This window comes from Scyliorhinus torazame, chromosome 6, assembly GCF_047496885.1.
Source record: "Scyliorhinus torazame isolate Kashiwa2021f chromosome 6, sScyTor2.1, whole genome shotgun sequence".
NCBI classification, from domain to species: domain Eukaryota; kingdom Metazoa; phylum Chordata; class Chondrichthyes; order Carcharhiniformes; family Scyliorhinidae; genus Scyliorhinus; species Scyliorhinus torazame.
The window spans coordinates 129083025-129096598 of NC_092712.1; the positions used below are offsets into that span (position 1 = coordinate 129083025).

General features: G+C 44.8%; 1 protein-coding gene across 1 annotated transcript in view; it reads right to left on the minus strand.

The window, feature by feature from the left end:
* lancl2 (LanC lantibiotic synthetase component C-like 2 (bacterial)) overlaps nucleotides 1-13574 on the minus strand; it is a 62725-nt gene that overhangs the window by 26408 nt on the left and 22743 nt on the right. The window contains exon 6 of the mRNA XM_072508800.1: nucleotides 469-651. Coding sequence (XP_072364901.1) covers nucleotides 469-651 — 183 coding nt within the window. The remainder of the gene's footprint in view (nucleotides 1-468; nucleotides 652-13574) is intronic.

The window sequence follows — 13574 nt, forward strand, 5'->3', positions numbered from 1 at the left end:
GGTTCGATTCCCGGCTTGGGTCACTGTCTGTGCGGAGTCTGCATGTTCTCCCAGTGTCTGCGTGGGTTTCCTCCGAGTGCTCCGGTTTCTTCCCATAGTCAAGGTGTGCGGGTTAGGTGGATTGGCTATGCTAAATTGCCCTTAGTGTCCAAAAAAGGTAAAGTGGGGATTACTGGGTTATTGGGATAGGGTGGATACGTGGGCTTGAGTGGGGTGCTCTCTGTAAGGGCCGGTGCAGACTCGATGGGCCAAGTGGCCTCCTTCTGCACTGTAAATTCTAGGATGACTCCCAAATAACATTCAATGAATGTTTAGCTTGCTCTAGAAAACAAGTGTAATTAGCTTCCTCTTATGTTAATGTTTGTGAGCCATGAGGGGAAAAAAATACAGTTATGGTGCAAAGGTGTCTTTGGGTAACAAATAAAATTTTTAAAAAGTAAACTTTCCATTCAACCATCAAATACGAACCTTGTATGACTGTATCAACATGTGTATAACACCAGGAGCACCATGGCACCAATGGACCAGTCTGTCAGTTTCATTGCTCAACGAGGAAGGGTAATTTCCAGACCTGAACTTTTTATGTCGCACGTAGTCTACACTGGGTTTTACGAGTTCCATCAAAGTCTCTTGATCCAGCTTGGAGCCTGGCTGAAACAGGAATACGTTTTTAAAAATCCAGTAAATGCCACTCAATTTTAGAGCACTAAAGAAATTAGATTAAACTAGCTGCACATTCATAATACTAAGGAGCAAGTGTGCAGCATGCATCCTGAAAGCTTGTTTAAGAGGTGGTGGTGAGAAAATGAAATACAGCAAGATAGAGGGCTTTAGGGGAATGCAGGGCAGTGTCAGCACAAGCATGATGAGATGGATTTCAAGTTAGTATGTGAAGCCAAGTGTAATGCCCAATGCTTTCAATAGAGATGACAATTAACTTTGTTTAGATAATAAAGACGAATTCCAAAAATTCAAATGCTGTGGAAACAGTAAACAGATCAGCCCACATCTATGGATATTGTAGATGGGTTAATATTTCAGGTGTAGAATACTGCTCTTGCCACAAGTGCTGGTCAACCTGAATGTTTTGCAACATTTTCTAATTTAACTACAGAAATCTTAGCAGATCCTTTGTCCTATTGGTAAGTCCTCAATATTTAAATTTGAAAAGAGAAAAGCATGACAAATGAAAATAAATTAACCATCGAGTTTCGTTATAGGTTTGACACCAAAATATTAAGCTACATGTCACTTTAACAGTTACTGATGGACCGGCTGAATATTTCCGACATTTGGAATTTTGAAATTTCTACAGTGTAAACAAAGAATACGTCGTATCTGCTGAGTCTTAGTAGACTTGTAATACTTCTTAGGAGAATCAATTCTTTGTTCCTCTATATTCAATTATGCTTAAATGATTAAAATAAATGACACCATATTGATTGAATAGGTTATGTTGTTTTGATTGAAGTTAAGTGCCTCGATGATTAGAAGGTAGATTGACCCGAATTTTATGGCCAGTGGCAAACAAATGGCACTGTTTGTTACACTTGCCCACAGAAAGTCTGTGGGTTTTTGCAAAGTGGTATTCAATTATAGAAAATCAAAATAGCTCGTCACCCTCTACAGGTGATCTGGGACCTGTGAGAGAAGGGCAACCAACATGTGTTTTCTTTACCAATCAGATTGAAGAATCCTACTGAGGCAAACAGGGGACAAACCAGGAAGTGCAAGTTAGAATATTTGATTAAAAGTAAAATCATGCATAGAAAGTGAAAGGAGGAAAGAAAATTGGGACTGACAGAAAGGAAATGAAAGACACAACTGTAAATTTCCAATCATACTTAAACTTTGATTATGTGAGACACCACACTTTCAAGAATAAGTTTTCAATGCTAGAGACACTGTTTGGCAGTAATTAAGACTTGTAACAGCGTTAAGAAAAAAATCACTTACACTAGATTGGATTGGATAAAACCCAAATTTTTCTGGAAGTTTAGTGTATACTTGGTGGGGAGGTAAATACCATAACTTCACACCCTTTCAATGTTGACCCTCAGCAAGCTACTGTCTGTTAAAGAGTGAATTAAATGGTAAATGGATGCATTGGTGGTCATCTTCCAGGATTCTATAGACTCTGGAACTGTCCCTGCAGATTGGAGGGTAGCTCACATCACTCCGATATTCAAAAAGGGAGGTAGAGAGAAAGCAGGGAATTATAGACCAGTAGGCCTAACATCAGTAGTGGGGAAAACACTTGAATCCATTTTCAAGGACTTTATCGCGGAACATTTAGAAAGCAGTGGCAGGATCAGTCAGAATCAGCATGGATTTATGAAGGGAAAATCATGCTTGACAAATCTGTTGGAATTCTTTGAAGAGGTAACCAGTACAGTCGACAAGGGGGAGCCAGTCGATGTGGTATATTTGGACTTTCAGAAGGTGTTTGCCAAAGTCCCGTAGAAGAGATTATTGTGCAAAATTAAAGCGCATGGGATTGGGGAAATGTATTGAGGTGGATAGAAAACTGGTTGGCAGAGAGGAAACAAAGAGTAGGGATTCATGGGTCCTTTTCAAATTGGCAGGCAGTAACCAGTGGGGTACCACAGGGATCTGTGCTGGGACCCCAGCTATTCACAATATATATCAATGATTTGGATGAGGGAACAAAATGTGACATCTCAAAGTTTGCAGATGATACCAAATTGGGTGGGAGGGTGAATTGTGACGAGGATGCAGGGATCCTACAGCAAGATCTGGACAGATTGGACAAGTGGGCAAACCAATGGCAGATGCAGTATAATTTGGATAAGTGTGAGGTTATTCATTTTGGAAGCAAAAACAGGAAGGCAGATTACTACCTGAATGGTTGTAAATTGGGAGAGGGGAGTGTGCAGCGGGACCTGGGTGTTCTTGTGCACCATTCGCTGAAGGTAAGCATGCAGGTGCAGTAGGCGGTAAAGAAGGCTAATGGTATGTTGGCCTTCATTGCAAGAGGTTTAGAGTATAGAAGCAGGGATGTGTTGCTGCAATTGTACAGGGCCTTGGTGAGGCCACACTTGAGTATTGTGTGCAGTTTTGGTCTCCTTCTCTGAGGAAGGATGTTCTTGCTCTCGAGGGAGTGCAGCGATGGTTTACCAGACTGATTCCAGGGATGGCGGGACTGTCATACGAGGAGAGATTGACTAGGTTGGGATTGTTCTCGCTGGAGTTCAGAAGAATAAGGGGGGGGGATCTCATAGAGACTTATAAAATTCTAACAGGACTAGACAGGGTAGATGCAGGGAAGATATTACCAATGATGGGTGTGTCCAGAACCCGGGGTCACAGCCTGAGGATTCAGGGTAAACCATTTCAGACAGAGATAAGGAGACATTTCTTCACACAGAGTGGTGAGCCTGTGGAATTCATTACCACAGGATGTATTTGATGCTAAAACTTTGAATATATTCAAGAGGCGGTTGGATATAGCACTTGGGGAGAATGGGATCAAAGGCTGTGGGGAGAAAGCAGGATTAGGCTATTGAGTTGGATGGTCAGCCATAATCGTGATGAATGGCGGAGCAGGCTCAAAGGGCCAAAAGGCCTCCTCCTGCTCCTATCTTCTATGTATCTATGTATATCTATGAAGCTTGTGGGGAAGCAGGACAATTCAGATAGCAACCCCCAGACTGCCATGTTAAACTGCGCATGTCTGGTGTCGGAATTAACTCACTGATTAATTACTTAATAATGGCAAGTAATAATAATAATCTTTATTGGTTTCACAAGTAGACTTCCTAGTCGCTACACTATGGCGCCTGTTCGGGTACATCGAGGGAGAATTCAGAATGTCCAATTCACCTTTCGGGACTTGTGGGAGGAAACCGGAGAACTCGGCCGAAACCCACGCAGACACGGGGAGAACGTGCAGACTCCGCAGAGACAGACACCCAAGCCGGGAATCGATTGCCCATCATTATTTGTACTGCCAAATCCAAACCAATATATTTGGGAGCAGAGTTGGAGGGCGGAGGTCCAGTTGGTCCACAGGGCAGCTATATTCTGTAAGGTAAGAGGGGATGGAGGCTAGGCCATTTGCATGCTCCTCCTGTAGGATGTGGGTGGTGAGGGGTACCATCGGTGTCCCCGCTGACTATACCTGCGGGAAGTGCACCCAACACCAGCTCCTCAGAGACCGTGTTAGGGAACCGGAGCTGGTGTGGATGAACTTCGGATCATCCGGGAGGCAGAGGGGGTTATAGAGAAGAGTTACAGGGAGGTAACCACACCCAAGGTACAGGACAAGAGTAGCTGGGTTAGTCAGGTGAAAGAAAACAAGCAGGCAGACAGTGCAGGGATCCCTCGTGGCCGTTTCCCTTCAAAACAAGCATACCAATGTGGGACCTGTACAAGCAGGACGGGTTGCATCTGAACCAGAGGGGCACCAATATCCTGGGAGGGAGGTTTTCTAGTACTCTTCGGGAGGGTTTAAACTAATTTAGCAGGGGAATGGGAACCGGATTTGTAGTCCAGCAACTAAGGTAGCCGATATTCAGGACGCCAAAGCATGCAGTGAGGCAGTGGGGAAGGGAACAGTGACAAAGGAGAGTTCTTGCAGGCACGGAGATGGGTTGAAGTGTGTATACTTCAACGCAAGAAGCATCAGGAATAAGGTGGGTGAACTTAAGGCATGGATCGGTACTTGGGACTACGATGTGTGGCCATCACGGAAACTTGGAAAGAAGAGGGGCAGAAATGGCTGTTGGAGATCCCTGGTTATAGATGTTTCAATAAGATTAGGGAGGGTGATAAAAGAGGTGGGGGATGGCATTGTTAATTAGAGATAGTATAACAGTTGCAGAAAGGCAGTTCAAGGAGGATCTGCCTACTGAGGTAGTATGGGTTGAAGTTAGAAATAGGAAAGGAGCAGTCACCTTGTTGGGAGTTTTCTATAGGCTCCCCAATAGTAGCAGAGATGTGGAGGAACAGATTGGGAAACAGATTTTGGAAAGGTGCAGAAGTCACAGGGTAGTAGTCATGGGTGACTTCAACTTCCCAAACATTGAGTGGAAACTCTTTAGATCAAATAGTTTGGATGGGGTGGTGTTTGTGCAGTGTGTCCAGGAAGCTTTTCTAACGCAGTATGTCGATTGGCCGACCAGAGGGGAGGCCATATTGGATTTGGTAATGAACCAGGGCAAGTGATAGATTTGTTGGTGGGGGAGCATTTTGGAGATAGTGACCACAATTCTGTGACTTTCACTTTAGTAATGGAGAGGGATAAGTGTGCACAACAGGGCAAGGTTTACAATTGGGGGAAGGGTAAATATGATGTTGTCAGACAAGAATTGAAGTGCATAAGTTGGGAACATAGGCTGTCAGGGAAGGACACAAGTGAAATGTGGAACTTGTTCAAGGAACAGGTACTACGTGTCCTTGATATGTATATCCCTGTAAGGCAGGGAAGAGATGGTCGAGTAACAGAACCATGGTTGACGAGAGAGGTTGAATGTCTTGTTAAGAGGAAGAAGGAGACCTATGTAAGGTTGAGGAAACAAGGTTCAGACAGGGCGCTGGAAGGATACAAGATAGCCAGGAGGGAACTGAAGAAAGGGATTAGGAGAGCTAAGAGAGGGCATAAATAATCTTTGGCAGGTAGGATCAAGGAAAACCCCCAAGGCCTTTTACACATGTGAGAAATATGAGAATGACTAGAGCGAGGGTAGGTCCGATCAAGGACAGTAGCGAGAGATTGAGATTAGGTATAGAGTCTGAAGAGATAGGAGAGGTCTTGAATGAGTACGTTTCTTCAGTCTTTACAAATTTGAGTTGCCATATTGTTGGAGAGGACAGTGTGAAACAGACTGGTAAGCTCGAGGAAATACTTGTTAGGAAGGAAGATGTGTTGGGCATTTTGAAAAACTTGAGGATAGACAAGTCCCCCGGGCCTGACGGGATATATCCAAGGATTCTATGGGAAGCAAGAGATGAAATTGCAGAGCCGTTGGCAATGATCTTTTCGTCCTCACTGTCAACAGGGGTGGTACAAGGGGATTGGAGAGTGGCGAATGTTGGCCCCTGTTCAAAAAAGGGAATAGGGATAACCCTGGGAATTACAGGCCAGTTAGTCTTACTTCGGTGGTAGGCAAAGTAATGGAAAGGGTACTGAGGGATAGGATTTCTGAGCATCTGGAAAGGCACTGCTTGATTAGGGATAGTCAGCACGGATTTGTGAGGGGTAGGTCTTGCCTTACAAGTCTTATTGAATTCTTTGAGGAGGTGACCAAGCATGTGGATGAAGGTAAAGCAGTGGATGTAGTGTACATGGATTTTAGTAAGGCACTTGATAAGGTTCCCCATGGTAGGCTTATGCAGAAAGTAAGGAGGCATGGGATAGTGGGAAATTTAGCCAGTTGGATAACAAACTGGCTAACCGATAGAAGTCAGAGAGTGGTGGTGGATGGCAAATATTCAGCCTGGATCCCAGTTACCAGTGGCGTACCGCAGGGATCAGTTCTGGGTCCTCTGCTGTTTGTGATTTTCATTAATGACTTGGATGAGGGAGTTGAAGTGGGTCAGTAAATTTGCAGACGATACAAAGATTGGTGGAGTTGTGGATAGGGAGGAGGGCTGTTGTCGGCCGCAAAGAGACATGGATAGGATGCAGAGCTGGGCTGAGAAGTGGCAGATGGAGTTTAATCCTGAAAGGTGTGAGTGACGAATGTGATATAAAATAGTTACTTTAGAGATATTAGTTAATGTAATGTAGAAATAAGCCACTTTGATTCTGGCAAGTAGAGACAAAGGATCTTAGACCGCATGGAAAAAAGCAGGAAGAGGTGTGTCTATGAGAGTGACGCTGAATTGATAGGGGCCGGAGAAAGGGATTGGAAGTGAGCCAATCAGAATAGATCAAACAAGTCAGGAGGGACATAGGATGACCTATGGGTGTCGAGTATGTGAAACTTGATGCCATTTGAATGTATCAGTACTGATCTCTTTGTCTGGGACATTCACTTAGTCCCGGAGCTGCAGAGAGCAACATGTTATCTGTATCACTGTGGACTAAGTTTAGCTTGCAAGCTGAATAAAATAACTAATGTTATACTTGCAAATCCATCTCGACTTTTATTGAGGCCAGACTGACGGATAAAGAAATTTGGGATTCAATATTTGGTGCCGAAACCCGGGATTTCTCAGGGCGATCCTGGTCCAACTGCGAAATCAGAATTAGACTGATTATGAACAGGAGGATGGGGAACAAGGGGCCCTCAATGTAGAACTGGAAAATGACCGCGCATTGATTGTTCCCCTCTTCTTATCGTCTGATTAGTCTGGTCACTCGCGGTTGGCACAGGAAGACCGCCTCGACGAAATCACAGGTCAGTCTGGGGATTAGCAATTTAATTGAGGGGATTTCATATTGTTGATTCGGCTTGGGTTAGGGTGTTGGGTTGATGTGACATCTCAAATGATGATTCAATTCCAAGTATAAGGGTTCAGAGGCTGATGGGACTTCAGTAGTGTAGGTTCAGTCCAGTATAACTGTTTTTAAATCGGAAGATGGTTCAACTCTATGTGTGAGTGTTTTAAATATATAGTTGATTAAGCTAAAATTGTCTCCTTGGACTGTATTGGCGAAAAACGCAGTTCCGAGGACTAGTTGAGATTGTGGGGAATGCTGCATATTGGTTGAAGCAGAAGTCTCTCAAAGGGTTAACAGCAGCAGGCAAAATCAAAAGACAGACAGTGCTTCTCACTCAGGCTTTGAGATAACAGCAGCAGCCTGTAGTGTAATCGGATACCTTTCCTTTGAGTCAGTGAACACCAGCAAAGTTACGTTTTGAATTAATTAAAGGAAACCAGTGGGTTTCTCCACCTCTTTGATAAAAGTTATTATTTTCGAAAGCAATTGATTGAAATTGCCAGAATCTTAAGTTTTACTTACTTGAAATAAGGTTTATCTCATTTTATCAGGAGATTAGTAGAAACTTAAAGGTCATGGACAGCATTTTAAAAAAAAAAGTGTAAATCTGGAGATGATAGTTGATTTTGCCAACACTTATGTGAATGTAAAAGGAAAAAAAACTTGTTAAAAGAAAAATTGTTAAGATAAAGAAATAATTAAGTTGTAAATGTTATACAAGTTTGTGTTAAGCAAATTGTAAATTTGGTTCTGAGTTGAGATCAGAGCTAAGCTTGCAAGTTGCAGTAATTCAATTTGAATTTTCAAACATTTTAAAGTTTTTTTTTAAAAAAGCGCAAGTAGAGACAGGAAAGACGCGGGTCAAACAAAAGATGAGCTACGTAGTTCAATGGCTGGCCTTGAATTGACAGAAAAAGAAAAATTCAATAATTTGGAAAAGTCAGTAAAAGTTCCGTCTGCACCCATAGCATGGTCTGCGCTCATTCCAGAACCACCAGAGTACAATAATATATACCCAGTCATTGCTCCCCAGATTCCAAATATGCCAGAAACTCAAGCCCTTTTGGATGATAGTGTGGGTCCGGATTTACCAACTTCACGACCAGAAGAGCAAAAGGAACTCTGTCCCACAAGCCCAGTTAGCTCTAGGACAAGATCTCGGACAGCGAGAGAGGGGCTTGACCCTCACCAGAAACAATTAAGCATATCACCTAAGTCTCTCCAAACTAAGGAGAAACCACAAGATTCGGGAACAAAGGAAGCTGAAACAACTTATTTTGAAGAGAAAGAACTCCCCCTAGTGACAGGGAGAGACGTTGAAGTCTTGGAACAACCAGGGGAAATAGCTAGAGTGCCCCCTGGTAACATTCGGAGACAGTTACCGATTAGGAAGATGCGAAACCCTGATGCAGTGACTGCGGGAGCGAACCCCACGATAGATGTTTACGTCCCATGGACACCCAGTGAGATGATGGCTATTATGTCTACAATCCCAGATAGAAAAAAATCTCCTGCTGCCTTCATGGATTCCTTGAGGACTACCATCTCAATTTATCAAGCTGATTTAAGGGACCTCTGGGCCCTAGTCCAGCAGATTTTAACCCCAGCAGAGTACCGCAATTATCTTAACCACCTGAATTATGCAAGTCATGCCGCACTTCAGCAGGCTTATGCGTTAGACGACGATAGAAGGACACAGATCTTGAATGCGTTGAATAGCACATTTCAAAGGCCCATAAATCTTTCTGTTATCTTAGACCTAAAACCTAAGAAGACTGAAGAGCCAGAGGAATTTCTGGAGCGTTTTAATGAAATCTACCGGGGGCAGTCAGGCGATTTGCTGTATCAAAATGGTCAGAATTCCCCTCAATGTTGTGCTATGTTAATGCATTGCCTACCACCTTCTGTGGTTACTGCTGTGAAATGTAATAACATGAATTGGACAGAGAACAACCCTTCCCAGATGGCAAGGGCAGTCAGATTTTATTGGAAGGAGGGTGTAGGCCAAGAAGGAGGCTCCGTTACAAAGGTTAAGACTGAGTATGTAATGAAAAAGGATGATTGGCGATCCCAACAAGCGGCAGAAATGGTAGGTTATCAGCAGGAGCCCCAATATTGTGACTTTGGGTGGGTGGATCAGCGAGGAGGATACCAAACCCACCCAAAGGGACCCTCACCCCCTTTTTATGGCCCACCGAACAAATCAACAGCTCTACAACCGCAGCCCTCTCTGAGGGGCCATTGGTCTACTGGAAGAAGAGGACGGGGCAGAAATAAAGGGAGCAATGCATGTTTTAATTGCGGCCGTGTAGATCACTGGCAACAGGAATGCCCCTTTAAAAGACAGGCAGTAGAAGGAGATTATCCGACCCAAAGGAGAGGGTACCCACCAAGGGGAGGACAGACGAGATACACTGACTTCTCCCAGGAAAACCCTTTCCCAACACAGGATTGACTAGCTAATTTAGCCATAAGGACTCTCCAATCGGACAGGGAACCTATTATCTCTCTGCAGATAGGAGATCAACATCACTCATTTGTAATCGACACCGGGGCAGCCATGTCTTCTGTGCAATCAGCACTTAAATTACCATTATCCGACCACACGCAGCAATTGTCAGGGTTCCAAGGACAGGTGTGTGAGTATCCTATTTCTGAACCTGTGACAGTCACTTACGAGAATAAGTCTGCAGAGCATCAGTTTGTAGTGACTACTGGATTGGACTGTAACTTATTGGCCCGAGATTTACTGTGTATCTTCCAGCTACAGCTAGAATGCGGAGATGAGGGGGTAACGGTTACATCATGGAGGATGAGACAACAGTGCTATATTTCTATCACCCCCCAGTGGTGGACGTTAGACGTTGAACAGTCACTGCATCACGTTACCCTGGCCTATGACAGAACTGGACGAAACAGGGAGTTGGAGGACAAATACCGGCCATTACTTGAGACCGAATGGCCAGTCAAGGTTACAGCCACAGTCACGGGAAAAGAAGGTACAGCCGATTTTGTTACAATATCACCACATTTATGGCCACAGTCAGCTTCGGTAAACCCTCATATTACACGTCAGGTCCATGACCAGTACCATGCCAGGGATCTGGGGCCTATGGTAAGGGGCAGTGGATCATTCGGATCCAACAGAGTACGCACTTCAAGTCATGCCGGACGGCACTACCATAAAAAATTGAGGTCCCTGAAACAATTAACACTCGACTGCAGCATCACAGGGGACATGATGTGTTGGAATATGTCAATCCACAGGTCTGGGCGGAATACCCATCACAAGTGGGAAAGACAAATGTTACACCTATTAAGGTGATGATTAAGGATCATGTAAAGCTACCTTCCATTCGACAATACCCCCTGAAATCTCAAGCTGCTCCATCAATAGATAAATTAATTCAAGAGCTGTTGAAACAGGGTATTTTGGTCCCTTGCCAATCAGAATGTAACACCCCCATACTTGCTGTGCCTAAACCAGCCAAACCAGACCAGTACCGGATTTACGTTCAATCAATGCCATCGCATAGCCGTTACATGCTCTCACCCTCCAACAGGATATTACGGTATATAGCTCCCACTCGGTCATCGCACTACTGAGGCAACTGCAGACTCAGCATCATACCGCAGCTCGTCAGAATAGGTATGAGATATACCTTTTGAACAATCCACGTCTGACTTTTAACCACTGTACCACTATCAATCCAGCCTGTTTTCTTAGTGGTCCCCCTGTCCATGAAGACGCAACTGGCCACGACTGTTTAGCCTTGATTCAGGAAACTACCACAATAAGGGGCGATTTGAGTGACATTTCGTCAGAACAACCGGACATGATTATGTGTGGTCAAATATCCCACCGGGGTTTAGTTAATGACCTACTGCAGGCCCTCCTTATGCCCGCGCAGATTTCCGTTATTAAATGCGCTGCCCACACGAATGGTACAACCCCAGTTGACGTTGGTAATGAACGAGCAGATTGTGCAGCGCGAACAGCCGCGCAAATTCAGCAAGTGATGGTGCCTAAGATGTTAAGTCAGACTAAACGATCTACTATAAATATGTCTGCTTCTGACAAGTCAATGCCAACCATCCAAGACGTCAAAAGGTTACAGGAGGACGCTCCTGAGAGTGATAAACAAATGTGGAAACGGTTAGGTTGTACATATGATTCTGTTTCCTCTTTATGGACCACGCCTGCACATCAGACTTGTATGTCTGATGTGCTGGCTTTATGGGTCATTGAATGTGTACACTTTGCAACTCATTGTGGGGCTCGAGGGACTAGTGATTTGTTGCTGGACACTTGGTGGCACCCTAAAATGCAGGGGTTGGCCCAAAGTATCAGTAATCGGTGTTTGATTTGTCAGCAATATAACACCGGAAAAGGTATCCCTTGTGGGATGGGGCAAACCCCGTTGCTCAGTGGTCCCTTTGAGACGCTCCAAATGGATTACATGGAGTTGGAAAGTTGTCAATGTTATAAATATGTTTTGGTCATTGTGGATGTGTTCAGCAGATGGGTCGAGGCGTATCCGACTATCGATAATAAAGCTGCTACTGTGGTTAAAGTCTTGATGAGGGAAATCATTCCCTGGTACGGTATACCAGCTCAGTTAAGTTCTGATAATGGGCCTCATTTTATTGGACAAATTAACAAGTTTTGCTCCCAGTTGGGCATACGCCAGCAGTTACACTGTGCTTACAGACCGCAGGCGGCCGGGTTGGTTGAAAGACACAATCAGACCCTCAAAACTAAATTGGCTAAATTAAGAGCAGACACGGGACTGACATGGCTTAAGTTGCTCCCCGTTGCCCTCTTCCAGCTGCGGGTTACACCTGCGGGACCGGCCCGGCTCTCTCCCACTGAGATTCTTTATGGCAGGCCTCTTAGAACTCCCTGGAGCCTGCAGGTTCCCAGACTGGTTCAGTTTCATCAGATGACTGAAGAGATGACCACCTATGTTCTAGCCCTCACGCAAGTGCTCAAGGAGTTCCATGGCCAGGTCCGCGCGGCTCACCAGCCATCGCCCCCAGTACCTAGCTCACTTTCAGTCCAGCCCGGTAGTTATGTCATGGTCAAAAATTGGACTAGGAAGGGGTCGGAGCCGCGATGGGACGGGCCCTTCCAAGTTCTCCTTACCACCCCCACAGCAGTTAAAGTGGAGGGGCGAAGTGCTTGGGTCCACCTACATCACTGTAAATTGAGTCCATCTCCACTACTGTAAAAAGGTCGGATACTAACCTGCCTCCCTTCTCCAGTGCTATTTTACAGGTGTGGAGCATGATGGAGTGGCTACGCATCGTCTGTATGATATTTGGCCTCACTCCACTTGGCGTGTTATTGGCGATGGACATGGAAAAGGGGAATATTATGTATCTGTGTAGCCCCAACCAATCTACAAGGATACATCACCTCTGCAAAGGTGATGTTCTTCGCTGCCCCCATATACGAGGACATGGTATTGACTCATGGAAGGTCATCAAAGTTAAGGAGAATGCAGGAGTCATGAAGTAGTTGCACCGGTCCCGGCGATGGGAAGGGAACAGTATATGGACATTGCCTTGTTTTTGGAATACATGTAAATTCGATTTTGGATGTGTTAAGTGTGGTGCAATAAAGGTAAAATCAGGCTGTCAGAAGAGCGTAGGAAGAGGCTATGAGAAAGTGAAAGGGACTAGAGAGGATGGTGCGTATGAGAAGGGAAGTACAGCTAGAACGTAGGTTACCGGGAGATACACTTAAGTTAATTAAAGGCCAAACTGAGGAAAACCCGGGTAGTAAACCTTGGGAGCCCTCGGGGCAATAACCAAGGAGTTGTCTCAGCTACGGTTGTTTGCAATGCAGAACCGGTATGCTCTTGACTATCTTCTGGCCCGTGAGGGTGGGGTATGCGCCATAGTGCAGGGCAAGTGTATCATGGGAGTTCAAGACTTGACCGCTAACATCACTAAATTTATGGATCGCATACGGGATCACTTGGATGGGATGCAGGATCCTGGCTCTTGGGGTAACTGGGGACTGAGGTTGGAAGGACTGGTTGATAAATATGGCCATGTATCTAGTGGTAGCTATCGGCTGCATCTTTGTGGGCCTGGCCATCCTTAAATGTGTGATGGGTAGAATGCGGGGTGCACTGGATCCGATCACCGCCCCAAAAAA